At 38.2% G+C, this 27823-nt stretch overlaps 1 protein-coding gene across 1 annotated transcript in view; it reads left to right on the top strand.

The window, feature by feature from the left end:
* The window catches only part of tbc1d9 (TBC1 domain family, member 9 (with GRAM domain)), a 76026-nt gene that overhangs the window by 33067 nt on the left and 15136 nt on the right, over positions 1–27823 (top strand). Inside the window, exons 3-13 of the mRNA XM_043674139.1 lie at positions 188–306; positions 1049–1277; positions 3460–3721; positions 3898–4105; positions 7443–7646; positions 10233–10409; positions 11249–11399; positions 13431–13645; positions 15962–16079; positions 23610–23895; positions 24452–24581. Coding sequence (XP_043530074.1) covers positions 188–306; positions 1049–1277; positions 3460–3721; positions 3898–4105; positions 7443–7646; positions 10233–10409; positions 11249–11399; positions 13431–13645; positions 15962–16079; positions 23610–23895; positions 24452–24581 — 2099 coding nt within the window. The remainder of the gene's footprint in view (positions 1–187; positions 307–1048; positions 1278–3459; positions 3722–3897; positions 4106–7442; positions 7647–10232; positions 10410–11248; positions 11400–13430; positions 13646–15961; positions 16080–23609; positions 23896–24451; positions 24582–27823) is intronic.

The following is a 27823-nucleotide window of genomic DNA, read 5'->3' as shown; positions in this document are numbered from 1 at the left end:
GCAGTTCTTTATTTCCTTTTTGGGCTGGGAATACTGTTAATTCCATTAGCTACCTCTTTGATACTACAATCTTTATATATATATATCTTCAACTGATAAGTAATATCATTTGTTTGGATATGTTTGATTTGAACAGAATGATATAAACTTAGATTCCTAGATATTTGAAATATTATTGCTTCCTTAGGTGGCTCAAGAAAAGACATAACTGAACACTGGGAATGGATGGAGCACAATTTACTACAGACACTTTCAATCTTTGAGAATGAAAATGATATCACTACATTTGTTAAGGGTAAAATACAGGTAACCAATGCCAAAATAACAATAGTTAAACTGAGCTAAATATTAAAGTACATGAAGAGTTTATAATTCATGGGAGGCAATGGCCTAGTGGTATTATCACTGGATTGTTAATCCAGAAACCCAGGTAATATTTGGGGGACCTGGGTTTGAATCCCAAAGATGGTAGAATTCAAATTCTATGAACAAGATCTGGAATTAAGAGTTGAACAATGACAATGATGCCATTGTTGATTATTGGAAAATTCCCATCTTGTTCACTAATATCCTTTTAAGGAAGGAAACTACCATTCTTACCTGGTCTGACCTTGTTGTGACTCTAGACCCACAGCAAAGTGATTTGATTCTTAACTGCCCTCTGGGCCATTAGGGATGGGCAATGAATGCTGACCTAACGAAACTCCCCCCCCCCCCTCCCCCCCCCAACCAAACAACCCCATGGATGAATTATTTTAAAAATTGAACAATATAGCAGGATTAACACTGAATACTGATTCAGAAAAGACTGGATGTTACAAGGAACTTCAGTGACTTGATTTTTTTTCCCAACTTTAGAATGAAAATGTTAATTTTAAATGTTTACTAGTGTTAGATAATTTTTTTATATTTTTCCTCTTTCCGTCTTCATTTTAAATTTTTGGAAAAATAACCTTGATTTTATTTCTGTGTCTTTGTAACAGTCTTTGCTTTAATAGAGTATGGCATTGTATTAGTCTTAACTGTGAATAATTTTCTTTGATTCTAGGGTATAATTGCAGAATATAACAAAAATAATGATATAAAGGAGGATGATGACACAGATAAATTTAAAGAAGCTATTTTAAAATTTCGTAAGCTATTTGGGATGCCAGAAGAAGAAAAGCTGGTTAACTACTACTCTTGTAGTTATTGGAAGGGTCGGGTACCACGGCAGGGTTGGATGTATCTCAGCATTAATCATCTCTGTTTTTACTCATTTTTGCTGGGAAAAGAAGGTATAGTATTCTTTTTTATATTCAACTTGAAAAATAGAGTAGCAGTTAACACTATAGTATTGAAGTTGGACTTTTTTTAAAAACAATCCCAAATGTTAGCAAGTTTTGAGAAGATTTGTAGCTCAGGTTGATGGTAAATCTGTAAATTAGCTTGCTTAGCTTAAAGGTTTCTTTTCAGATGCTTCGTCAGTCTACCAGGTAACATCATCAGTGAGAGTCTCTGGTGAAGCACTGGTGGTATGTCCCGCCTCTCTATTTATAGGTCTTGGTTTCTCAAGGTGGGTGATGTCATTACTGGTTCTTTTTTTCAAGGAAAGATATTCATAAGATGCCACCAGCAAAACTAATGTCATTTACAAGATACCATGCAAGAACTTTTTTTAAAAAAAAACTACATTGGACAAACTAGCAGGAAACCTGCCACCAGGGTACATGAACACCAACTGGCCACCAAAAGACACGACCCACTCTCACTAATTTCCATGCATACAGACAAAGAAGGACACCACTTTGACTGAGACAACACGCAGACATCCTAGGACAGGAAAAACAAAGACACACATGAGAATTCTTAAGAGGTATGGCATTCTAACAAGAACTCCATAAATAAACACACTGACTTAAATCCTACCTACCTTCCCTTAAAAAAAGATAATCTGAAATGACAGCACCCACTTTAAGAAACCAAGACCTATAAATAGAGAGGTGGTACATACCACCAGCGCTACACCAGAGACCCTCACTGATGATACCTAGTATGGTGACGAAACATCTGAAAACAAACCTTCAAGCTCAGCGAACTAACTTACAGAATTAATCCCAAATGTTTAATATATGAATAACTTGACATTCCTCACTCCACCTCATCACCATCCAAGTCTAGGCTGCTGAATAATCTTCTAGAAGTAATTGATTTAGTTAATAATTTGAATGGTGTGGATTTGGAGTTGACAAACATCACCCCACCTCTTCTACATTAGTATCGCATTTGATAAGCATCAAACGTAACTAACTCTGAAGTTAAGCTAAACTGTGTATAACTTCAGTTAACAGCTAAAATGATATGATATTATTCATGTCAGCAGATATGGTTGTTATAACATTTATTGAAGCTTCCAAAGGCACCATAGTGACTGCTCAGATAATTCCCTCAATCTGTTCACCCTACACTTGAATCTTTGAATGTGTCTTAATTTAAAATAAAAATGAACAAAATGCTGTATACTAAATTAACTAATATAATTCTTTATTTTTTAAGAGCAGAATTGATAGTAAAATTTGTCTGGACACACTTCAAATCTAGACGTTCAATTCGGCAAGTACTTTCTAAGTGGCAGAATAACTGATTACGAATAGCGTAGGATGTGCAGAGGCATATTTTATTGAAATGTGGTTACAGGCTAATAGATAAGAAAGCAAATTTTAATAGGAAGATAGAAACGTTTCCATTCACAGACTTCTGCTGAAACCTTTGCTTTTACAGATATTTACAAAATTGAATCTTGGGTGTTTTTCTGAACTACTTCCTTGCAAATGTTTCTGTGTTATGCTTTTATTTCATTAAAGACTTAAATAGCCACTTGAATATACGAGTTACATTGTCATTGAATATTGTAACATTCCTAAATATTACTAATTTTGATGCAAGTTGAGGAAATAAAGTGTCTCATAATCGAAATACAGTAGCACCTCGACATACGAACGATCCCGTTCACGAACAAATCAGTTTACGAACAGGTTTGTACGTAAAATTTTGCTTCAACGTACGCACGAAATTCAAGGTACGAACGAAGTGTGACCACGTGGTTTCAAGGTGCGACACACGTGGTTTCATTGTTCTGCTTTGCTACGCACTTGTTGAATGCAAAAGCTCTCGGGCCCCGCGTAATCTCATTCAGTTCGTCTTTGGCGCGTGCACTTTGAACAGCGTTCATTGCTACATCCAAGCATCCTTACGCTATCCGAACAATGGGAAAAATTGATTCAGTTCGCGAACTTTTCGGTTCACGAACCGGGTCCCAGAATGGATTACGTTCATAAGTCGAGGCGCTACTGTATGTATAAATGAGATTTTAGTTCCTCTAATTCTGACAAGGTAACTAGGAATTTTTTTGTTGCTATTCTCTTTGTGGTAAAGTATTAGCACAAAACACCATTTTTGGGTTTTTTTGTTTTGTTTTAGCTAAATTAGTGATTCGATGGGCAGACATTACCCAGCTGGAGAAGAATACTACATTGCTGTTTCCTGAAATAATCAAAGTGAGCACAAGATGCAGTGAATATATTTTCTCAGTTTTCCTCAATATTGGAGAAACCTTTAAACTAATGGAACAACTAGCCAATATTGCTATGAGACAGCTGCTTGATAATGAAGGTTTTGAAGAAGACCGATCACTTCCAAGATTGAAAAAGAAGTCTCCTCAAAAAGTTTCTGTGCTAAAACGGTTAGTGATTTGTCAAATTAATTTAGATATCATTGAGCTCTCATTTTATTATGCAGTTCTGCCTGGGGTTAGTGAAGACATTTGACTGGTTTTGTGTGATTCATTTCATTTAGCACTGTACAATGCACTTTTTAAGGTCAAGCCCTGCTCATGAAACTTTTTTTTTGAAACTGAAGGGACCTTGATGCTAGGGCAAAAAGCGAACGATACAGAGCTTTATTCCGACTTCCGAAAGATGAACGTCTGGATGGACACACAGACTGCACCCTTTGGACACCATTCAGTAAAATGCACGTCGTGGGTCAGATGTTTGTTTCTACTAATTACATCTGCTTCACGAGTAAGGAGGAAAACCTATGCAGTCTTATTATTCCTCTAAGAGAGGTGTGTGCCAACTAAGGTGACTTAAACTGGTCTTTTCTTAGAAACCTTGAAGAATTTCTGAGCCTCATTTGTCCATTTGTGGCTGTATAAATTAGGTAACAGTTGTTTTTAATGGCTCAGTTATGCAAAGTGCAACATTTTCCCTTCCTCTGGGACTTGTGTGCCAAATGCCAGTCGGCTTTTTTTTTTAGTTGTATTTCAATTGTTATTTTGTTTTATATCACAAACTTTAATCAGATTTGGGCTGCTGCTTGCAATCAAAAGCTTTTGTCTATTCAATGAGTCTTTACGATGGAAATTTAATCAAAATAGAATTAATCTGACTCTTTCTTTGGACGTAATGTTGGAATTCTTATTTCAGCAATGAGAACTAAAATAAATACCAAAGAAAGTCTGAGAATCTTGTAGCTGACAAAGGATTCGACACAAAACAGGACTGAGGTTCACAAGGAGGATGTGTTAGCAATCCTGGAAAGTATGAAAATAGATGAGTCCCCTGGGTCAGATGGGATTTATCCTAGGTTTCTCTGGGTTGCCAGGGAGGAGAATGCAGAGCCTTTGGCTTTAATCTATATGTTGTCATTGTCTACAGGAGTAGTGCCAAAAGACTGGAGGATAGCTTGTTCAAGAAGGGAGTAGAGATAACCCTGCTAATTATAGACCAGTGAGCCTTACTTTGTTTGTGGGTAAAGTGTTGGAATAGGTTATAGGAGATAAGATTTTTGATCATCTAGAAAGGAATAAGTTGATTAGGGATAGTCAACACGGTTTTGTGAAGGGTAGGTCGTGCCTCAAAAACCTTGTTGAGTTCTTTGAGAAGGTGACCAAACAGGTGGATGAGGGTGAAGCAGTTGATGTGGTGTATATGGATTTCAGTAAGGTGTTTGATAAAGTTCCCCATGATAGGCTGTTACTGAAAATATGGAGGCATGGGATTGACGGTGATTTGGCACTGTGGATCAGAAATTGGCTAGCTGAAAGAAGGTGGTGGTTGTTGGGAAATATTCATCCTGGACCTCTAGTGGTGTACTGCAAGGATCTGTTTTGGGGCCACTGCTGTTTGTAATTTTTATAAATGACCTGGATGAGGGCATAGAAGGATGGGTTAGTAAATTTGTGGATGACACTAAAGTTGGTGGAGTTGTGGATAGTGTGGAAGGATGTTGCAGGTTACAGGGGGATATAAATAAGTTGCAGAGCTGAGCTGAGAGGTGGCTAGTGGAGTTTAATGCAGAAAGGGGCGAGATGATTCACTTTGGAAGAAGCAACAGGAATAAAGATTACGGGACTAATGGTAAGATTCTTGGTAGTGTAGATGAGCGAGAGATCTCTGTGTCCATGTACATAGATCCCTGAAAGTTGCCACCCAGGTTGATAGACTTTTTAAGAAGGCAGACAGTGAATTAGCTTTTATTGGTAGAGGGATTGAGTTTTGGATCCATAAGGTCATGTTGCAGCTGTACAAAACTCTGGGGCAGCCATACTTGGAGTATTGCGTACAGTTCTGGTCACTGTATTGTAGGAAGGATGTGAAAGGTTTGGGAAGGGTTCAGAGGAGATTTACTCGGATGTTGCCTGGTATGGAGGGGAGGTCTTATGAGGAAAGGCTGAGGGACTTGAGGCTGTTTTTGATAGAGAGAAGAAGGTTAAGAGGTGACTTAATAGAGGCATACAGGATGATCAGAGAATTACATTGGGTGGACAGTGAGAGCCTTTTTCCTCAGATGGTGATGACTAGCATGAGGGGACATAGCTTTAAATTGAGCTGTGATAGATATTAGACAGATGTCAGAGGTAGTTTCTTTACTCAGAGTAGCAGGGGCATGGAATGCAACAGTAGTGGACTCCCCAACTTTAAGGGCATTTAAATGGTCATTGGATAAAGATATGGATGAAAATAGAATAGTGTAGGTTAGATTGGCTTTAGAGTGTTACACTGACCTGTGAAACCATCAAGGACCAAAGGGTCTGTACTACGCCGTAATGTTCTATGCTCTAAAACATAAGTCATTTTTGTTTTGCTTCAATCTTGAGAGAGCATGGTGTGAAAGCAGGAGTTATAGAATGCTTTCCTCTTGTTCCCACCCACCCTTCAATAAATATAAGTTCCAGCTTTAAAAAGAAACTGGAGATATGGCCATATTTTTATAAATGTTAAGTGTCCTTCCCAGATATAAAGAACAAAGACATGTTTTGACCATCAATTTAGGAGTTATAAGAAAGATATTCTTGTAACTTCTTCATAAGGGCTGCGGAAAAGTGAAAATTTGTCTTGTTGTGGTCTTATTTATTTATTCATTTCACTGTAGCTGTCTTCCGTCTGATTCGCTTGAGTTTTTAGTTGATGAGCTACACTCATTGAAAGTGAAATTTTTGAATAAGAATCTTTTGTAAAGGAATAGGGTAGTGCTATAAAATTCAAACTGTTTCACAATGCTTTGAGATGGTGCAAGAAGATATAAAAATGAGTTGAATTGAGTACTCAGTTCACTGATTAGCTTCAAAATCTTGGCGCTCAGAGCTGTAATGTTTGTGATTCTCTGGTAAAATTCCAAGTCTTGTTCTACCTGTTGCTAAATGTATGCATAATTATTACCAGTAGTACTGGTTAATGTCTGCAAAATGTTTGAACATCAGCAGTGAATGCTGTGACCCTTATTTGAAGTACATGATTATCCAATTTGTCATGGACCTTCAACACAACACTTGCCTTAAATACAAATTGTATTTCTTTCTGCAAAGATATGCATGACTAAAAGACAAAGCACCACGTGGTCAGATCTGTAATTGACATGTATGCTCTTAGTGCGTCAATATATTTAAATAGTCTGGAAATGTGTCACATTGTACACAGTAAGGAGCAGTGCTGTGCGTTGGAAGGGCAATTCATTTTTCTGACTTGAACTCTATCATACTAGAGCATCAACAAGATATGCTAGAAATGTGAAATACAAGTAGCAAACGCTCAGCAGGTCTGGTAGCATCTGTGGATAGAAAAATAGTTGATGTTTAAGCCAATGACCTTTCATTAGAACTAGAAAAACTTAAGAGATCTAACAGGTTTCTTCAGTTTGAGCTAAGGCAAGGCAGAAAGCGGGAGCAATTAAATGATGAAAGGTTTATGGCACAAAGCAAAAAGGGATGATAATTGATGAAAAATATAAACAAATACATATCTACAGGAGCCGTAAATGGGAATAGCAGAAACAGTACAACTGTACTAAAGTCCGGTAACTCACTGGGGAGTAGCGTGTTTCATTTGTTAAGTGATGTCATGGTGATTCTTGCTAGTTTCCCTTGAATAAACTGAAAGATATATAACCTTTTCCTTTCTTAGGTGACAATAGTGGAGAAGGCAGATAGTTCAAGTGTGCTTCCAAGCCCATTATCTATCAGTACCAAGAATAGGATGACTTTCTTTTTTGCCAACTTGAAAGACCGAGACTTCCTGGTGCAAAGAATTTCTGACTTCTTACAGCAAACAACATCAAAAATTTGCATTGACAAAGAAATTGTAGGCAGTCTCGGTTCAGATGATGAGGTATGTGGGAAAATACCATCTGTGAAGCAAATTTTAAGAAATTAGTAGTGTTTATTGTAATGCTAAGTTCTGAAAATCAGAATTCCTTGCTGTCTGAAGTATTTTGCGGAGAGAGACTAAAAGTTGAAATCGAGGATATTTTGTACATAGCTTGTATTGAATAGTAGTATATTGACTCTGAAATGTGCTTAATAATCTTGTTTGATTGCAGAATGATTAAAACTACCAAGCCATAACTTTTAATGAATTAATCTTTGCATGGAGAAATAATCGTAAAATGTCACATCATACAATCTGAAGCTATAATTAGAAATGTTATAACATTTCCAAAATGTCTAAAATAACATTGCACAACCAAGTTCTATAAATCAAAACCTGTTTATGCTTCAGATTCTTCAGTAATGGAATGTAACATTTTAAGAAATACTGAAGGTTATACTTAATTAAGAAAAGGAAGCCGGTGAATATTACTTAAAAAAATTCCTAATCTATTGCTGCATATATTCTTTTTAATTCAGCGCATATTCTGGGTTGCATACTTAATCTGAGATGTATCATCGGGTTATGAAGTGAGCTAGTTTAGACTACTCTTAAATCTATTATGTGTTTGAACCTTGTTTGAGATGAGATGAAAGGCTTGCTGCTCACTTCACTTTGGTGCCTCTGAATGTTCTAAATGAAACAAATCTCAGCATTTTCTTCAAATTCTCAGTAGCTAATAAGTCCCTGGGTGTGAAATAGATTGGAATTTTCTTTCTAGGTGACCATGACTTATTTTGCAGTCTGTGACAACTCACAAATTATGTCGATAGATGTCTATGGTGCATTTTGAGGGCTTTCTTTGTACAAAGAACCTCCTTTGTCAACATCTAATTCAGTTTGGTGGTCTTTAGAGAGGACCTGTGTGATTTGTGAGCAAGATAAGAAAAGGCATTTGTTGTCAAACAATAAGATTTCAAAAATTCTTATTGGGTCATGCAGAGTATAAACCAAGGTAAAAACGAGGACTGCGGATGCTGGAGACCCGAGTCTGGATCAGAGTGGTGCTGGAAAAGCACAGCAGGTCAGGCAGCATCCAAGGAACAGGAAAATTGACATTTCAGGCAAACCCCTTCATCAGGGTAGGATAGGTCATGGGGACCGTGCTGAGGTGGAAGGTTGGAACTGGGTAAAGTGGGGGGAGGGGAAATGAGGAAACTAGTGAAGTCCTGTTGATGCCCTGGGTTGAAGTGTTCCGAGGCGAAAGAGGAAGTGTTCTTCCTCCAGGGTGATGAGGGAGCGGCGGTGGAGGCAGCCCAGGACCTGCATGTCGTCAGCAGAGTGGGAAGGAGAGTTGAAGTGTTGGGCTACAGGGGGGTGAGGTTGATTGGTGCGGGTGTCCCGGAGATGTTCCCTAAAGCGCTCTGCGAGGAGGCATCCAGTCTCCCCAGTGTAGAGGAGACCACATCGGGAGCAACGGATACAATAAATGACATTGGTGGATGTGCAGGTAAAACTTTGATGGAAGTGGAAGGCTGCTTTGGGGCCTTGGATGGAGGTGAGGGAGGAGGTGTGGGCACAGGTTTTGCAATTCCTGCTGTGGTAGGGGAAGGTGCCAGGACGGGAGGGTGGGTTGTTGGGGGGCGTGGACCTGACCAGGTGGTCACCAAGAATTATGAGTTTGAAATAAATTATGCCTAGAAGGCAACATAAAGATAGGGAAAGAAAGCTGCAATTAGAACAAGGGAGAGAGTGTGTTCAAAGAGACAGACAAAGTAACAATGTACATTTAATTTTAGTTAGTGTCCAATATTAACTACTTTCTGAAGGAACATGACTTCATAGGAGCACATTGTGTGTTTCATAGCAACTTTTACTGACCATGCTGTTTAACAAGTTACTTACGGAAGAATGAATCAACTCTAACCTTTTCAGGAATATCTCAGAGGTAGTTATTGCAAGTTTAAACTTTTACATGGATATTATTGTCTAGTTTCTCAGAAAGCAGGTTAAAATACAGATGATGGCGAAACAGAGTAACTCAGATTGCTGCCTCTGGATTTCTGAATTTTAACCGAGCATGTGCATACTCCAGATGTTGCTGTCCACTTAATCTTTAATATAGATCACGCTGCTTGTTTCATTGTTATTTTCTATGCAAAATTCAGTCCCATTAATACTTCTGAGTATGAATAATGATGAAACTTACCATTGAGGCTGCTCCATTTTGTTTGATCTTGGATCATGTTGTTGGACAAAATGAAGGAAGCACTTCCTACTTAATTTGAATATTTTTATCAACAAACCACATGCTACTGTGAATGATACAAAGTTACTGTGGTAATTTTGATTTACTGGATAACTATTTTGATTGCGCAATGACACAATCTGATAATTAAGGCTGATATCTCTAAATTTCTACAACTTTTTCCAACAGTCTTCCATGACCTTTTGATAACTTTTAAAATATTTGGAACACTCAAGTTTACTGTTTGTTTGTTTGTTTTAAAGTATAGCAATATGTATTAAAATATGTTAATTCTATTAAAGACTAATCTGAGCATCATGATTTACTATTAAACAGTTTTCTAACTATTTGCCTTCCAGGTATTTTCCAGACAAAGCAGTATTGTTTCAGGTAGTCCACAGAGAAGTCTCAGTTCTACCTCTGACACAGATGGAGAGCGACAGCTTAATCTAAATGGAAATAGTATTCCAATAGCTACACAAACACTTATGACAATGTATCGTCGCAGATCACCTGAAGAATTCAATCCTAAAGTGGTATATGTTGCTTATTCATATATTGATATATATAAATTTATTAGCTTTTTTAACATGTACCTTTTGGCTTGTTGAGGTTTTCATTTTAAATTGCTGCATATCTAGTATAAACCTAGTGATTTTTGACCTGATTGTGCATAAATTATTACATACAAGCTGAAATATGATTGAAAAATATGCATCCTACTCTATAAAGAAAACAAAAAAGATACCACAGACTATTTCAGATATATCTGCACAATCCCCAACTAAAGTAGGTATGCAAATAAGATTCCCATTTTTTAAAATAAAACAGATAAATTCCTCTTTTACTCCTAAAAATGTGTGCCTTCAACTCATCTACAAGAGGCATGTCTTGACTATGTTCTGTATCCTCCCCATAATACAGAATCTAACTCCGTCATTGAGAGTTGGGGTAGTCTTGCATCTCACTACTTCTACCAAGAATCTATTAAAACTGCAGTTCGTTGAAAAACACTGTGCTGCTTTCTGCAAGTTTGAAATTTAAAATTTAAAAACAGGACTGCAGAGTTGACAGTGATGCCATTTTAGACAGTGAAGCATGTGCTGGTTATTAAAACAAGATGCCTTATTAATACTATGGCAGTGACCTGACCTTTTAAAACACTTTAATCATTTTTTAAAGTGATACATTTGTACAATTAATTTAATGCAAAATGTTCCATAGATATTACTTTTCATTATGTTAAAATCCAATTCTGATAATTGTTAGTTAAAACTCTAAAGTTTAGAAAGTGAATGTGTATATTTGCCATGAAATCTTTAGTGTCCACAATTCGTATACTGTTCATTTTTTTTACATTGTATCTGACAATTAGGCAAAGGAACTAATGAAGGAGCAATCCTGGCAAGTCCACTTTGCTGAATATGGCCGAGGAGTATGCATGTATCGCACAGAGAAGACTCAGGAGCTTGTACTGAAAGGCATCCCTGAAAGTATGAGGGGGGAGCTTTGGTTACTTTTTTCAGGTATGCAAGACAGAAGATTAGATCAGCACTATTCTTGTTTTTTGTTTTGAAAGTATCATCAAGGTTTACCTTTCAAAATTATCTTCTTAAATAATAGTGGATAAATCCTCAGGATCTAATCAGTTGTACTCTTGAACTCTGTGGGAAGCTCGGGAAGTGATTGCTGGGCCTCTTACTGAAATATTTGTATCCTCGATAGTCACAGGTGAGGTACTAGAAGACTGGAGGTTGGCAAATGTGGTGCCACTGTTTCAGAAAGATGGTAAGGACAAGCCAGGGAACTATAGACCAGTGAGCCTGACGTCAGTGGTGGGCAAGTTGTTGGAGGGTATCCTGAGGGATAGGATATACATGTATTTGGAAAGGCAAGGACTGATTAGGGAGAGTCAACGTGCCTTTGTGCATGGGAAATCATTTCTCACAAATTTGATTGAATTTTTTTGAAGAAGCAACAAGGAGGATTGATGAGGGCAGGGCGGTAGATGTGAACTATATGGACTTCAGTAAGGTGTTCAACAAGGTTCCCCATGGGGTGGCAGAGGGTGGTGGTGGAGGGTTGTTTTTCCGACTGGAGGCCTGTGACCAGTGGAGTGCACTACTTTTCGTCCTTTATATAAATGATTTGGATGTGAGCATAAGAGGTGTAGTTAGTAAGTTTGCAGATGACTCCAAAATTGGAGGTGTAGTGGACTGCAAAGAAAGTTACCTCAGATTACAACGGGATCTTGTTCAGATGGGCCAATGGGCTGAGGGGTGGCAGATGGAGTTTAATTCAGATAAATGCGAGGTGCTGCATTTTGGGAAAGCAAATCTTAGCAGGACTTATACACTTAATGGTAAGGTCCTAAGGAGTGTTACTGAACAAAGCCCTTGGAGTGCAGATTCATAGCTCCTTGAAAGTGAAGTCGCAGGTAGATAGGATAGTGAAGAAGGCGTTTGGTATCCTTTCCTTTATTGGTCAGAGTATTGAGTACAGGAGTTGGGAGGTCATGTTGCAGTTGTACAGAACACTGGTTAGGCCGCTATTGGAATATTGCGTGCAATTCTGGTCTCCTTCCTATCAGAAAGATGTTGTGAAACTTGAAAGGGTTCAGAAAACATTTACAAGGATGTTGCCAAGTTTAGAGGATTTGTGCTATAGGGAGAGGCTGAACAGGCTGGGGCTGTTTTCCCCGTAGCGTCTGAGGCTGAGGGGTGACCTTATAGAGGTTTATAAAATCATGAGGGGCATGGATAGGATAAATAGACAAGGTCTTTTCCCTGGTGTGGCGGAGTCCAGAACTAGAGGGCATAGGTTTAGTGTGAGAGGGAAAGATATAAAAGAGACCTAAGGGGCAACATTTTCACATAAAGGGTAGTACATGTATGAAACGAGATGCCAGAGGAAGTGGTGGAGGCTGGTACAATTGGAACATTTAAAAGGCATTTGGATGGGTTTATGAAGAGGAAGGGATTGGAGGGATATGCGCCTGAGAACTGGCAGGTGGGACTAGAATTTGGTTGGGATATCTGGTCGGCATGGGCAGGTTGGACCGAAGGGTCTGTTTCCGTGCTGTACATTTTTATGACTCTGTGACTCTAAATAGAAAAATCTTTCTAATTTAGTGTTTATTTAATTTTGTTCTTTTTGTTAATAGCACAGCCTTTTAGTTGCAAACGGGGAATGCCTTATTCCTGATAGAATTGAATATTATCGAGAATTTCTTGAACTAGAATTTGCCTTAATTCCACCTAAAGGGAAAGAGGAAATATTCAACAAAATAGCTTCAAGATCAACAATAAAACTCACTTTTATTAATGACTGTGTTTAATAGAAGGTGAAAAAAAAAGAAATTGCCCATTGCAATCTCAATCTTAAAATGAAAAGTTTTTCTGTCTTTCCTTTCTTACTCTTTCTTCACCATTCTTTCTCTTAATGAGGCCATTAAAGTGTTATATATTGAAGCCTACTATTGTGATTCAAAATATCCTAAGATAAAATATACAATCTTGCTCATTTTGTAAAATATAAAAGCATGTTCTTACATTCAGGTGCCATTAATGAGATGGCCACCCATTCTGGATATTACTCTGATTTGGTGGAGAAATCCATTGGAAAGTACAACCTAGCCACAGAAGAAATAGAGAGGGATCTACACCGCTCACTCCCTGAGCATCCAGCATTTCAGAATGAGATGGGAATTGGTGCTCTGCGACGGGTACTCACTGCCTATGCTTTCCGAAATCCTAACATAGGATATTGCCAGGTAAATAATATTGTAGTGCAACAGTGGTGTGCTTCAATTTTCAAAAACATTTACAAAGCCAACAATGGAGTTAATTCACTCAGAATCCTGGTGCTTAAATATTTGCTTTGTCATGAGATATATAAATCTTTATAAAATTATTTTCTTGTTTTAATTGAAATATAATAGCACTTTAATGAGTAATGCATTCCATGGCATTTTTTGAATGGGTAAGGCTTTAGATTTGATATCCACAGTATTTCCAATTTTGGCTTTCAAGTGTGATGTGAGAATGTAAATTATGAATAATTGCGGTCCCAATATTGATCCCTGAGGCACACCACTAGTCAATGATCGCCAACAGAGAAGTACTCATTTATTCTCACTCTTTGCTTCCTGTTAGTTAATCAATCCTCTATCCATGCTGGCACATTAACCAGAATGCCATGTATCTTTATCTTATGCAGCAGTATTTTGTGCGGCACCTTGTTGGATGCCTTTTCGAAATCTAGATAGCCCACATCATCTGAGTCCTCCTTGCCCACTGTACCCGTAATGTCTTCATAGAATTCCAGCAGATTAGTTAAGCATGACCTGCCTTTCATGAACCCATGCTGCATCTGACCAATGGGATAGACAAGTAAACAGGAACCGTAACATATTCAAAAAACACAATGAAGAGGGAAGTATTAAAGGTAAAGTTCATTGATTGGAAAAATTTCTGAGATTAAAGGGAATTAAGCAAGTGTGATGTAAGATCTGCTTTTTAATATATTTTATGATCATTTTATTTTTAAATTTAGTTTTGAGTCTTTAATATTAAGATAAATTAATGTTAACAATAAAAAGATAAAAGGGGATTACCTTAGAAGTAGAAATTTGGTCATAATTTCAAATCAAAATCTGAAGAGATTATTTGAAGCGGAATACTTTTAAACTCAGGTGTATGAAAGCTTCTCCCTGGAGCTGTCAGATTTTCCAGACTGGAAGTCATAGCCACAGTTAAATTGAACCTATTGAGGTTTGAAAGAAAGATTTTTTTTAAATTCTGGTGTAAATACTGGGCGCTTTTGGGTACATACAGTTGTATTTTTGGAATCTGAAAAGGAGTATTCTGAGATTTATGGTGTGGTTTGTTAAGTGTTATGTATATAGTTGGGTTTATTCTAAATTCTTAATTTTCTTGCTTTGTAAGCTTTTGTTGTTGAAACCAATCTGCTACATTTTGCTTGTGTTTCAGTGAGAGACCACCTTATTAAAAACCAAAAAAGCCAAGTATAATTCATCAAGCCAGATTTCGGTCTGAAATCTGACTTTTCTAGTAACGACATCAACTGGAGTCATAGCACTAATTAATCTGGGGAAAAAAGATAAGATGCATAAACAATACGAATAGTTTTAACAGAAAATGAAATTAGGATGCTGACAACTTGTTCCCTCAGGAAGTAAAGGTGTTATGTCGGAAAAGAATAGACCACTTTGGATAGGTAGAGCAATTAAAATGTAAAATAAGACGAAATAAACATCTACCAAATCTAAAGCAAATAGCAGAAAAAAAAATCATGATAAAGCAAATATTAGATGCAAATATCTTTAAAAGCTCTAAGGTTGGTAAATTAAATTATGATCCTTAACAATATCATTCTATGTTTATGAATAATAGAATGTAAGTAATGTAAAAGCACAATGTTAAATTTGTATGAATCATATATGTTAGGTGGAATATTATGTCTCATTTTTGCCACCTTAACTGTAGACAAGACTCCATAGAAGAGATGTTAAAAAGAATCATGAATTTAAACAAGGGATGAGAAGATTTTGGCTTGAGGAGAGATTAGTGAAATTGAGGCTTTGTTCACAGCATTAAGAATACTTAGAAGGTATTTGATAGAACTGTAATTCATTGTGAAGATTTCCATTATTAAATATTTTCACTACTTAGTGGGTTTGCAGCAAAAATGTAACATCCATAATACATTAACAGTTATGAGATTATGCTATATGCAAAGATTTGATGGGGATGTTAATGGAGATAGAATCCATAATGGTCGAAGTGGTAAATATTTGAATGAGTCAAAGTGAGAACGAAGTAGATAGCTGTTTCCAGAATGAATCCAGAATGATAGCTTTCTTCCATGCAATAAGACCTTATGGTATTATTCAATGATAACTAACTTTGCTAAATTAATTTTCATGTATTCAGAAGATCCAACCTAGTTGAGCATTACTAATTTATGATGTGTTAATTGTGACAAAGACTAAAATTTATAAATGGATTTTTATATAAAATAGATTATACAACATCTTACTGAATATTGTTTATCTCTGCAAATACAGGCAATGAACATTGTTACTTCAGTGCTACTGTTGTATGCAAAAGAAGAGGAAGCTTTCTGGTTGCTAGTTGCACTTTGTGAACGGATGCTGCCAGACTACTATAACACTAGAGTGGTTGGTAAGTCTGGTTTAGTTGTGGAAAGTGCTAAAATGTAATATTGATGGCAAGGAAAGTAATTGTTCATTGGAGAGGGGTCTCCCCGCTGACCTAAGTGGGCAGCTAAATAAAAAATGGAATTTTTGCGAGCAAAATAAATTCACTGAGGACAGAAATGTCTGTCAATTCAGTTTCTTTTATCCAGTTTGTCCTTTTCATTGTATCATAATCAAATTTACAGTTCAAGACCTACATTTAGCATGAAAAGATGTTCAGTAGTGATGTCTTCACAGAGGTGACTCATGGGTGCATAGAAAATAGGAGTAGGAGTAAGCTGATAGGCCTTTGAGCCTGCTCTGCCATTCAATATGATAGTGTCTGATCATCCAACTCCATACCCTGTTCCAGCTTTGTCCCCATATCCTTTGATCCCTTTAGAGTATCAAACTACATCTATCTCTTTCCTGAAAACATTCAACTGCTTTCTGTGGCAGAGAATTCCACAGACTCTCCAATCCCTGGGTGACAAAAGTCTCCTCAACTCAGTCCTAACTGGCTTACCTTATACTCTTAAACTGTGACCCCTAGTGCTGGGCTCCCTGGTTATCATGAGTATCCTCTTGTGCTTATCCTGTCTTGTTGTATTAGAATTTTGTAGGTTTCTATGACATCCCTCCTCATTCTTCTGAACTCCAGTGAATATATTTCTAACTGATCCAATTGTCCTTCATACAGCAGTCCTGTCAGCATAGGAATTAGGCTAGTAAACTTTTGTTGCGCACTCTCTGAAACCAGAACATACTTTATAAGATAAGGAGACCAAAACAGTACACACTACACCAGATGCGGTCTTACCAAGGCCCCGTACAATTGCAGCAAGACATTCCTGCTTCTGTACTTGAATCCCTGTGCTGTGAAGGCTAACATATTGTTTACTGCCTTCACCACCTGCTGTACCTATGTACTTACTTTGTGACACCCAGATCCCTTTGCACCTCACCTCTCCCAATCTATTACCATTCAGATAATAATCTGCTTCCCTATTTTCACTGAAGTGGATAGCCTCATTTTTACCCATATTATACTACATCTGCCTTGCATTTGCCCACTCACTCAACTTGTTGAAATCGCACTGAAACAGCTCTGTAGCCTCCTCAAAGTTCACTATTCCACCCAGTTTTCTATTATCTGCAAACCTGGAGAAATTGCATTTAGTTTCTTCATCTAAGTCATTATAGAACAACCTTGATTATCCGAACGATATGGGCAGGGAGTATTTTATTCTGGTAACTAATTGTTTGGCTAACTGATCTGATCATAAACAAAGGAAGCATTCTCAAGTGTAAGTGAAACTTCATGATACTGCCTCAGCCAGAAGCACTGACTTGAGAAAATCAAATCGAAAGATACTCTGGGATGGATCAGGGCCATCTTTTCTGTAGTTTTATGTGGGCTTTCAAATCTCTGCTTGGGTTTCTGTCAGTGTCTCTGCTCAGAGACGTGCTGTTTCACTTATCCGGCTCATTGAATGAGGTACCTAAGTCTATAACCAATTGTCTAAAATAGTTGAACCCAAACTTCAGATTGTAATTAAAGTATAAGGGGAAAAAAAGCTGCATGTAAGTCTGTAAATATACTTGCTGAAAGAACAGCTGTCAGAAGCTTTCTGCTGTGTATGACAGAGAGAGAGAATAAGAGAGTCAGAAGGAGATAGAGAGAAAGGGGACAGAAACCATGTGAGAGAGAGAGAAAACGAGGCATAAGAGCAGTGAAGAAAGCAAGAGAGAGAGGCAGGGTGGGAGAGAAGTTGCTGAGTTCACTGATGGGCAGTCCGTCTTGGAAAGAGAGTTTCTGGTTTCCAATCTCAAACTTTGGGGCCTTGAGATCTTGTTCAGGTAATTGATGTTCGGATAACCAAGGTTGTTCTTAAGGTAATCTTTTCCCTGCTGCTGTTAAAACCGCTTTTTAAAAAATATTTGTACATGCAAGAGAAGTAGTCAAAACAAATATCATAAAGCTGCATTTTTAAGTGTTTCTGCTTCTGTACAAATAGTTAAGAATCTTAGCTAATTAACTGTAAAGAATTTCTCCAGTAATTTAGAGCCAGTGGAATTAAATTTGAAACAATTAGCCTCTACTTATTTTGAAGGAATTTTAAAGATGTTTTGCCAGCATCTTTCTTTTCCTGTTGCTCAGGAAGCTCAATATAGATGAATGGGAATAAAATTGCTTTCTAGAATAAAGCACATTTCAGCTGCTCAACTTGTTCATGTTTTTGCCAAACTTGAGTACAATTTCAGACATTTGTAGTTGTACTACACACTGAGCCAGCACCTTTTTAATTAGAAACTCAATGGATACTGGCTTTGACTTCGGTTTCATGAGTAGCACCTTAGAAATTAAGCTCCACTATTCCCAGGGTCACCACAACCTGAAAAGATTTAACCAAACTAATCAAAGTCTTCATTTATATGACAGACCTAGCCCAGATTAAAAGAAAACACTAATCAGATTTCCATGCATAACAAGAAAAAGCTGCTTATTGCAAACATGTTGTTTCTTTTCTGCCACTGGTTAAAACAAATTGCTTATTTACATCTTGAACTTAAATTCCACCCATTTTAAATAAAAACCTTGACATAATCATCCAATTTAATTCCACCTTGTAAGATATTCAAGCATTAGAATCATAGAATCCCTACAGTGTGGAAGCAGGCCATTCAGCCCATCGAGTCCACACCGCCCCTCCGAAGAGCATCCCACCCAGATCCACCCCTCTACTTGATTTCTGTAACCCTGCGTGTCTAGTCCATCTAGACTACACATCCACTGACACTCCAGACAATTTAGCATTACCGATCCACCTAACTGGCATGTCTTTGGACTGTGTGACGAAACCAGATCACATGGAGGAAATCCACACAACATTGGGAGAATGTGCAAACTCCACACAGACAGCCGTCCAAGGTTGGAATTGATCCTGGGTCCCTGGCACTGAGGCAGAAGGGTTAACCACTGAGCCGCCACTCATTGTTTACATTTTGGTTCTATCAATAATTTATTTTAACTGTATATTTCCCTAATACTTTCAATTGAATTAATTAATCAGGGATTCAAAAAAAAAAGTCATAGAGTCATAGAGATGTACAGCACGGAAACAGAGCCTTCGGTCCAACTTGTGGATGCTGACCAGATATGTCCCATTTGCCAGCACTTAACCTATATCCCTGTAAACCCTTTCTATTCATATACCCATCCAGATACCTTTTAAATCTTGTAGTTGTACCAGCCTCTAGCATTTCCTCTGGTGGTTCATTCCATATGTGCACCAACCTCTGTGTGAATATGTTGCCCCTTTTACATTTTTCCCCCCTCACCCTAAACCTATGTCCTCTAGTTCCGGACTCCCCCACCCCAGGGAAAAGACCTTGTCTGTTTGCCCTATCCATGACCCTCATGATTTTATAAACCTGTATAAGGTTACCCTTCAGCTTCCAATGCTCCAGGGAAAACAGTCCCAGTCGGTTCAGCCTCTCCCTGTAGCTCAAATCCTCTAACCCTAGCAAAATCCTTGTAAATTTTTTCTGAACCCTTTCAAGTTTCACAACATCTTTCTGTTAGGAGGGAGATCAGAATTGCACACAATATTCCAAAAATGGCCTAACCAAAGTCCTGTACAGCTGCAACATGACCTCGTAACTCCTATACTCAATACTCTGTCCAATAAAGGAAAGCATACTAAACGCCTTCTTCGTTATCCTATCTATTTGTGATTCCACTTTCAAGGAACTATGAACCTGCACCCCAAGGTCTCTTTGTTCAGCAACACTCCCAGGACCTTACCATTAAGTGGATAAGGCCTGCTCTGATTTGCTTTTCCAAAATGCAGCGCCTCACATTTATCTAAATTAAACTCCATCTGCGACTTCTCAGCCCATTGGCCAACATGGTCAAGATCCCATTGTACTCTGAGGTAACCTTCTTCGCTGTCCACTACACCTCCAATTTTGGTGTAATTGGCAAACTTACTAACTATACCTCCTATGTTCACATCCAAATTATGTATATAAATGATGAAAAGCTGTGGACCCAGTGCCAATCCTCATGGCACACCACTGGTCACAGGCTTCCAGTCTGAAAAGCAACCCTCCAACCTCCACCCACTGTCTTCTACTTTCAAGCCAATTCTGTAACCAGATGGCTAGTTCTCCCTGTAACCTTGCTAACCAGCTTACCATGAGGAACCTTGTTGAATGCCTTACTGAAGTCCATATAGATCAAATCCACAGCTCTGCCCTCGTCAATCTGCTTTATTTCTTCAAAGCATTCAATCAAGTTCGTGAGATGCTTTTTCCCATGCATTAAGCCATGTTGACTGTCCCTAATCAGTCCTTGCCTTTCTATGTAAATCATGTCCCTCAACAACTTGCCCACCATGGATGTCAGGCTCACCAGTCTATAGTTCCCTGGCTTTTCCTTACCATCTTTTTTAAATAATCACTTCCCTAGCTTCCCACAAAGTTCGAGGGTACATCTGATCAGGCAACCAGTGGCTCAGTTGTTAGAACTGCTGCCTTATAGCGCCAGGGACCCGGGTTTGATTCCCGCCTTGGGTGACTGTGCAAACTCCACACAGAAACGTTCTCCCAGTGTCTGCGTGGGTTTCTTCCAAGTGCTTTGGTTTCCTTCCACAATCCAAAGATGTGCAGGTTAGGTGAATTGGCAATGCTAAATTGCTCATAGTGTTCAGGAATGTGTAGGTTAGGTGCACTAGTCTGGGGTAAAATGTAGAGTAATATGGAAATGGGTCTGGGTGGGTCACTCTTCACAGTGTGGACTTGTTGAGCTGAAGGGCCTGTTTCCACACTGTAGGGATTCTATGAAATATAGGTCCTGGGGATTTACCCACTTGTAGGTGTTTTAAGACATCCAGCACCACCACCTCTGTTATATATAAATTTTTCAAGATGCGTCACCATCTATTTCCCCATATTCTATATCTTCCGTTTCCTCCTGAGTAAACACTGATGCAAAATACTCATTTAGTACGTCACCATTTCCTTGGTTCCACACATAGGCTGCCTTGCTGATCTTTGAGGGGGCACGATTCTCTCCTTAGTTACCCCTTTGTCCTTAATATTTTATAAAATCCTTTGGATTCTCCTCAAGCCTATTTGCCAAAGCTATCTCATGTCCCCTTTTTGTCCTCCTGATTTCCCACTTAAGTATACTTCTGCTGCCTTTATAATCTTCTAAGTATTTAATTGATCTCTGCTGTCTATACCTGACATATGCTTCCTTCTTATTCTTAACCAAACCCTTAATTTCTTTAGTCAACTAGCCTCCTACCGTCAAAATTGGCCTTTCTCCAATTTAGAACTTCAACTTTTAAATCTGTTCTATCCTTTTCCATCACTATTTTAAAACTAATGGAATTATGGTCGCTGGCCCCAAAGTGCTCCCCCACTGACACCTCAGTCACCTGCTCTACCTTATTTCTCAAGAGTAGGTCAAGTTTTGCACTTTCTCTAGTAGGTACATCCACATACTGAATCAGAAAACTTTCTTAAAACACTTAACAAATTCCTCTCCATCTAAACCCTTAACACATTGGCAGTCCCAATCTACGTTTGGAAAGTTAAAATTCTCTACCGTAACCACTCTGTTATTCTTGCAGATAACTGAGATCTCCTTACAAATTTGTTTCTCAATTTCCCGCTGACTATTGGGAGGTCTATAATACAATCCCAATAAGGTGCTCATGTGATCCCTTCTCCCCTGCACCAGCTCCTCTGCCAAGCATTCATCTGCTCCGTCCTCCTTTTCCTACCCTCACTAGTTTGTGGCTCTGGGAGTAATCCAGATATTACTATCCTCGAGGACATTCTTTTTAAATTCCTGCCTAACTTCTTATATTCTCCCTTCAGAATCTCACCCTTTTCCCTTCCTATGTTGTTAGTTCCAATGTGTACAATGACCTTCTGCTGTTCCCACTCCCCTTTTCAGAACATTCTGCACCCTCTGAGATATCCTTCATCCTGGCCCCAGGGAGGCAACACACCATTCTGATTCTTCACTGCCAGCTGGAGAAATGTCAGTCTGCATCTCTGACTAGACAGTCCCCTATCACAATTGATAGCATGGAACCTGACATACCCCTCATTATAGTAGAGCCATTGCTGATACCAGAAACCCAGCTGTTCATGCGCATTTCCCTGAGAGCCCATCACTCCCTACACTTCCAAAACAGCTTATTTATTTGAGATAGGATTAGCCACAGGACACTCATGCACTACCTGCATACCCAACCTACTTTTCCTGGAGTTAACTCTTCTACCTGACTGTATCTGTGACTTTTCTCCTTTCCTATAATGACCATCCATCACCCCCCCTAGCTCTTGTAAATTCCTTATTGCCTCTAACTGCTGCTCCATCCAATCCATATGATATGATAGGATTTGCAACCAAAGACACTTCCTCCAGACATAATCATCAGTAACATGGAGACTCTCCATAAACTCCCACATCCAACAGAGCACATCGATCTATTAAAGGCTGTCATTGCACCTTCACAATCTACAGACCCAGAAAATAACATTGTCTTATTGCTCTAAAAAAAAAACACTGTTCCAGGCTAAGTTAATACTTATGGCTTATGTTTTTAAAATTTAATCAAGAGACAGATCTCAATAAAACACATAGTCAAGAAAGAACTCACTATTGTATATTTACAGCAAGGCTATACTTAAAGGTATGCACTTTTCTGTTCCTGTGCTCTTCCACACAGGTTCCTCCAAGGTCAACTATGAATTTTGCTGTTTGTTAATTTTTCCTCGACACGCTTTAATGTCCAGAGATACCGGAATTCAAACAGCAAAGGCAGTAACTATGCAGATTCACTACTGTGTCAGACAGCAGTATAGGTGTCTTTCTCTGACCATGTGGTCGCTACCTTTCTCTGTCTTCCTCCTTTTTAAAATGCCCTTGTTTTGATCTTTCTCCCCCCCCAAGTTCCAGAACAATGCAACAGTATATAAAACAGTAATTGCTGTTCCTGGAATTTGAGTAAATCACCTAAATTACCTCAAAAAAAGGAGCAGCTCTTACAGCCACAATTTTTTCCTGTCCTTCATCTTAGATTACCCATAATCCTTTGTGTTTTTAATAAAAACAAAAGTTGCTGGAAAAGCTCAGCAGTTCTGGCTACACCTGTGAAGAGAAATCAAAGTTAACGTTTTGGGTCTGGTGACCCTTCCTCCGAATATGTTGTTAATATATTTTTATTGTTTCACTTGTCCTTTGCATAGCGTGTCTGGACTCGAAGAAGCTGGCCTAGCCTGTCCCATATGTTTCTGTACTTTTTTAAAAAAAAAAATGATGTGGTGCCCTATGCAGGTTATATTATCCATCCCGAACATGTTTTGGGAAGGGCAATAAGGCCGATTTAAAGACAAATTTACACTAATGTAAAAGCTTGTAATATTATTTTCTTTAATGTGAATTTAGCCAGTTATTTTGAATATTTAACGTTTATTCTGCTCCTTTCTGTAGGTGCGTTGGTGGATCAGGGTGTGTTTGAAGAGCTTACCAGGGATTATGTGCCACAGTTGTATGACTGTATGCAGTATTTGGGTGTTATATCCACCATCTCGCTTTCCTGGTTCCTCACACTCTTCCTCAGTGTGATGCCTTTTGAAAGTGCTGTTGTTGTCGTGGACTGTTTCTTCTTTGAGGGAATTAAAGTGATCTTTCAACTTGCTCTTGCTGTGTTGGATGCTAATATTGAAAAGTTGTTGAATTGTAAGGATGATGGCGAGGCCATGACTATTCTTGGAAAGTGAGTTAATTTTATTTGCTCTTTTTGATTATTTTTTTTTAAAATCAGTTTGTTGTCGCAATTCTACAATAAAATGGGTACATAAAATTTCAAAAATTTGATTTCAGAGAATTTCTTTCAGGTTATGTTACAAATTGATACATTTTTAGCAATCTTTAGCAAGAATCCCATGTCTAATAACTCATTAATGCTTGTGGTTCAGTTTGACCTGACAAAAGAAATAATTGGGTACCAAATAATCCTCCTTAGGATAGATAAAACAGAACATTATTTAGATTCTGTTATTGTAATTTTGTTTGTATTCATACCAATGTAAATTGCATTGAACTTTGCATATATATTCTTTTTGTAGTACAGCTTATGTCATACAATGGGGAGAAATTACTGCATTGTGTGTAAAGCCTTCCATATCCCAAGAGAAATTATTTATTATTTAAATTCTCTAACGCTGTAATAAATTGAACTTTTGACAATCAAGAAACTGCCCTTATTAAATGACGTCTGCTAGTCATCTGTCATGAAAGCATTCACAACATAAAATGTTTTGGTTCTCTAGATATTTGGACAGTGTGACGAACAAAGACAGCACATTGCCACCCATTCCTCATCTTCATTCTCTTCTCAGTGACGATGGAGATCCTTACCCTGAAGTTGATATCTTCAAGTTAATCAGGAGCTCATATGATGTGAGTAACAGTGTTCAGCCATCTCTAATATGATCTTGATTTGAGTGAAGGGTCTTTTGATAGCTGAAGACTTGAATTAAATGTTATTGATGTTTAACTTCAATCACATTTAGAGAGGAGGATGATCTAAGTTCAAAACAAAGGGGGAATAAAACCCCTTATGTTGACAAAACATGTTTGGCTTATATTCACACTTGGACTGAATTGTGGAAAAGCCAGATGATTCAGTGACAGCTGTTGATAGTACTCTTTAATCATCAAACTTGATCATTTTTTCCAAGCTCATTACTTTCAGTCTAATCTTAATTTAAAGATTGAAGTAAACATAGAAAACTAGCAATTGTCCATGTAATTTATGTTTCTTGTCATTCCTAATGTCAATTTAAAACCAAAGTATTAAGAGTAGCCCCTATAAGCTAAATTCAGTTTGGTGAATTCATGTGGTTGCTGTTGACTGTGAAATGAAAAAGTACTGTCTCAATTTATGTTTTTAGGTAATAGACATCTGTTGGAGTATTGGAAAATGTTTTATACAGTTATGGTATAAATTATCACAATGAAGTCACCAAGTTAAATGGCGGTGTATCTGGAACTTACAAATGACGCTAAAAGACCTTAAGTAAACATTTACCATCATCAGGAAGGAGACCATTATCTGTCTTACCGCTTTGCTAGAAAAATCCAAAACTAATCCAACCTCCTTTGTTTCTTTTTCCCGAGTCCTAAAGCTTCAAATGTTTATCAGTGTTTTGCCTAAAAGAAAAGTTGACTGTATTGCTGGCTTTTCCTTGCGGCATATCATAAAGCTGTAATTTGGACATCGTAATGCAATAGAAATGAAATATTGATGAGATCACTGCAATGAAATTCCCGTCTTCATTTAAGGTAACATACTTTGGAAGAGAGCTAAGTTGGCTCACAGGCCATCCAAAGTGTACCAAAATTCGATTCTTTCAAAATAAAACCCTTGGATGTGTATAGATAACAACAGATTACTTTTCTTTATGTAGTCTCAGCTCTGTCCTTCCTGCAGAAGTAGTTGGGAAACAATATAGTAAAGAGAATAAAGTGTCAAGATGCCTATTTAGCAGAAAACAGTCAATTAAATGGAATTTTAAATCCCCCTTACCCTATATTTATCTTCTATGATGTTTTGATTGAACATCTGACTATTTTATACTATGATGGCTTTTTATATAATCTCTATCTTAATATGGAAATATCAATTCTGTAAATTGCTCAGAAGTTTGGTATAGAGTGATTCCCCTCTCAAAAGAGCCTACGAGCAGATTGGTTGTATTAAGATGCAAGCTGCCATGTTTGCATAGGAGTGCTGCTTAAGTTTAGAAAACTCTTGCCATACTGAAGGTCTGAAGCATTAGTGCCACCTTTCAAATGAGTTGTAATTCAGAGCACTTGCTTTTTTAAGTGGTTGTAAACAATCCAGTGACTTTTTTTGGCTGGGAGGCCAGAGAAGAGTAAGGTACACCTGATTTCCCAAACTTTCATCCCCCAACCAACATCTCGAAAGAAATTAACTTAATTTCATTTCTGTTTGTGGGACGTTCCTGTGTGCAAATTGGTTGCTTGATTTGTATACATTATTTGTTACACCAGGGAAATAATTAATTGACTGTAAAGTGTTTGGAGATACCCCAAGGTCAGGAAAGGTAGTATATGGATGTATTCTTCCTTATTTCAATATAATGTACACAATAACATTGAGCAGCTCTACAAGAACAACTTCTGTTTTTGTAGTCTTTAACATCAGGAAATTATTCCTGTGTGTTTCCTGTGTAGAAAATCTAAGTTAGATTTCAAAACGAACCAATAAAGAAAATATGAGAAACTAAAACAAATTGTTAGAAAATCTCAGCAGGTCTGGCAGCACCTGTGTTCTGTGGAAGAGTCACTAGACCTGAAATGTTAACTCTCCTTTGTCTCCACAGATGCTGCCAGAGGTTTTTCCAGCAATAACCTGTTTTTGTTTCTGGCTTCTATCATCCACAATTCTTGGTTTTATTTTTAAGTAAAGGAAATATTAGGACGGTGACTAAAAGCTTGGTCAAAGACTTACCTTTTAAAGAACTTCTAAAAGGAAGAGCCTGGGTGGAAAGAGAATTCTAAAGCTCAGGAACAAGATCAACCTTTTTTATAATGGGCAGGTGATACTTTTTTTTTCTCCATTCAGCAGCACAGAAAGTAGAGTTTAAAAAATAAAGGTTTGCCACAGCAGTAGTCATGAATTTTGTGGAGAAAAAAAATCTGCTCCAAAGCAGTAAGTTGATTATTTAAATGAATAATGATTATTACAATTCAAATGTAACAAGCAACAAAGCTAATTAATAAAACCTTTCTTTGCCTTTTCAGTTAAGAAGCAGAGGTGGAGAGCAAATAAACTAGGCTGCAAGCACTGGAAATCAGGGATAAACTAAGGAGTTTAGTCCTTGGCCTACCACTGCTGGGTGCACGCTATCGGGTGCACGCTATCAGGTGGCCTTGGCAGAATTCATGTCATGGGGGCAGGGGTTGTCTGAAGTAGGTTACCTTTCACCTTGGGCTTTCCTTCCCTTTAGTTTGAAGGAGAAGGTAAAGGTATGTGTCTATTCATTTTGAAATCATGGATTCATCCAATGCACTAGAAGAAAGTGAGGACTGCAGATGCTGGAGATCAGAGCTTAAAAATGTGTTGCTGGAAAAGTGCAGCAGGTCAGGCAGCATCCAAGGAGAAGGAGAATCGACGTTTCGGGCATAAGCCCTTCTTCAGGAATGAGGAGGTGTGCAAGGAGGCTTAGCCTCCTCATTCCTGAAGAAGGGCTTATGCCCGAAACGTCGATTCTCCTTCTCCTTGGATGCTTCATCCAATGCACCCCTATCACCCGCTGACTCAACCATCAACCCAGCCCCTTGCACTCTGCACTCTCCCCTCTCTCTCCTCAGTCATCCTGTCAAGCCCAGGGGGTTTGGTGATTAATGCTACTGAAGAGCAGTATGAGGTTGTTGCAATGGCACTGAATGGTGATGGAGTAGGGCTTCTGAGCCCAGGGCTCAACTGTTCCGTCCGCTTTTCATTTCATTTCTTTTTAAATATTTCTCTCTCCTCATTTTTTTTTCCCTCCTTTATTTTACTTCTGTTGAAGAACTTGGTTGCAATGAGGACAATGGCAGCATCAAATTGGCCCAGCACAGACTCATGGTGGTTAGCAAGTTGACCCAGGGCAGACTCGGTGGTGTTGGAGAGT

This window comes from Chiloscyllium plagiosum, chromosome 32 (genome assembly GCF_004010195.1).
Source record: "Chiloscyllium plagiosum isolate BGI_BamShark_2017 chromosome 32, ASM401019v2, whole genome shotgun sequence".
Taxonomy (NCBI): domain Eukaryota; kingdom Metazoa; phylum Chordata; class Chondrichthyes; order Orectolobiformes; family Hemiscylliidae; genus Chiloscyllium; species Chiloscyllium plagiosum.
Note: the sequence above shows the minus strand (reverse complement) of the source record. Positions and strands in the feature narration are given on the sequence as shown.